This window comes from Chaetura pelagica, unplaced genomic scaffold (assembly GCF_000747805.2).
Source record: "Chaetura pelagica isolate M959 unplaced genomic scaffold, ChaPel_1.0 C11359982, whole genome shotgun sequence".
In the NCBI taxonomy this organism is placed as follows: domain Eukaryota; kingdom Metazoa; phylum Chordata; class Aves; order Apodiformes; family Apodidae; genus Chaetura; species Chaetura pelagica.
The window spans coordinates 1-690 of NW_009967900.1; the positions used below are offsets into that span (position 1 = coordinate 1).

A 690-nucleotide genomic window follows, 5' to 3' on the forward strand; every position below is an offset into this window, starting at 1 on the left:
TTTTTTTAAAACAACACTTGGAAGCCTGCTAGAGAAAATATTTGGAAGGGATCTGAAAATGATTTTCCGTTTTGAAATGCTGGTGTTTGCTTTCTCTCTCTTTATGGTTTATTCTATCTGATAAACATCTCTCTTTATTAGGCATCTGAAGAGATAGTCTCAAGATGAACTTCTTCCTGGAAACACTGAAGGTTATTGGACTCTCTTTTTACTACTTTCTGGAGTCGCTTGTCTTCTTGATCGTGCCCAAGAGAAAGAAGAATGTCAGTGGTGAAATAGTACTAGTAACAGGAGCGGGCAGTGGCATTGGAAGATTGTTGTCTTTGAAGTTTGCCAGCCTTGGAGCCACAGTGGTTCTCTGGGACATTAACCAGGAGGGGCTCAAGGAGACAAGCAGACTGGTGAAACAAAATGGGGCGGTGAGAGTGCACTGTTACATCTGTGACTGTAGCAAAAGGGAGGACATCTACAGAGTGGCTGATCAGGTAAAGTATCTTATTTGTGGCTTTGACACTGTGCTAAGGTGTGTGCCTGTAAATCTGAGTGGCTTCAAAGCAAGAGAGAAAAGTGAACTAGCTCAGAATGGGTAGCACATGCTGTTTTTGAGAATTGACTTGTGTAGCTCTGACTTTAAAAATAGCAAGAGCTGGTTCTCTTTTTCAGGACCTAGTTTCAAGTGGGTAGTGTCTC

The 690-nt window shown here is 42.0% G+C and overlaps 1 protein-coding gene across 1 annotated transcript; it reads left to right on the forward strand.

Annotated features, from left to right (window-relative positions):
• Window positions 1-164: 164 nt before the first annotated feature.
• LOC104395959 (short-chain dehydrogenase/reductase family 16C member 6-like) lies at window positions 165-485 on the forward strand (the record flags this gene model as incomplete). Its single annotated transcript, XM_010005719.1, has 1 exon — window positions 165-485. A coding segment is annotated over exon 1 (321 nt), but the record flags the coding sequence as incomplete, so codon positions are not given.
• Window positions 486-690: the final 205 nt, after the last annotated feature.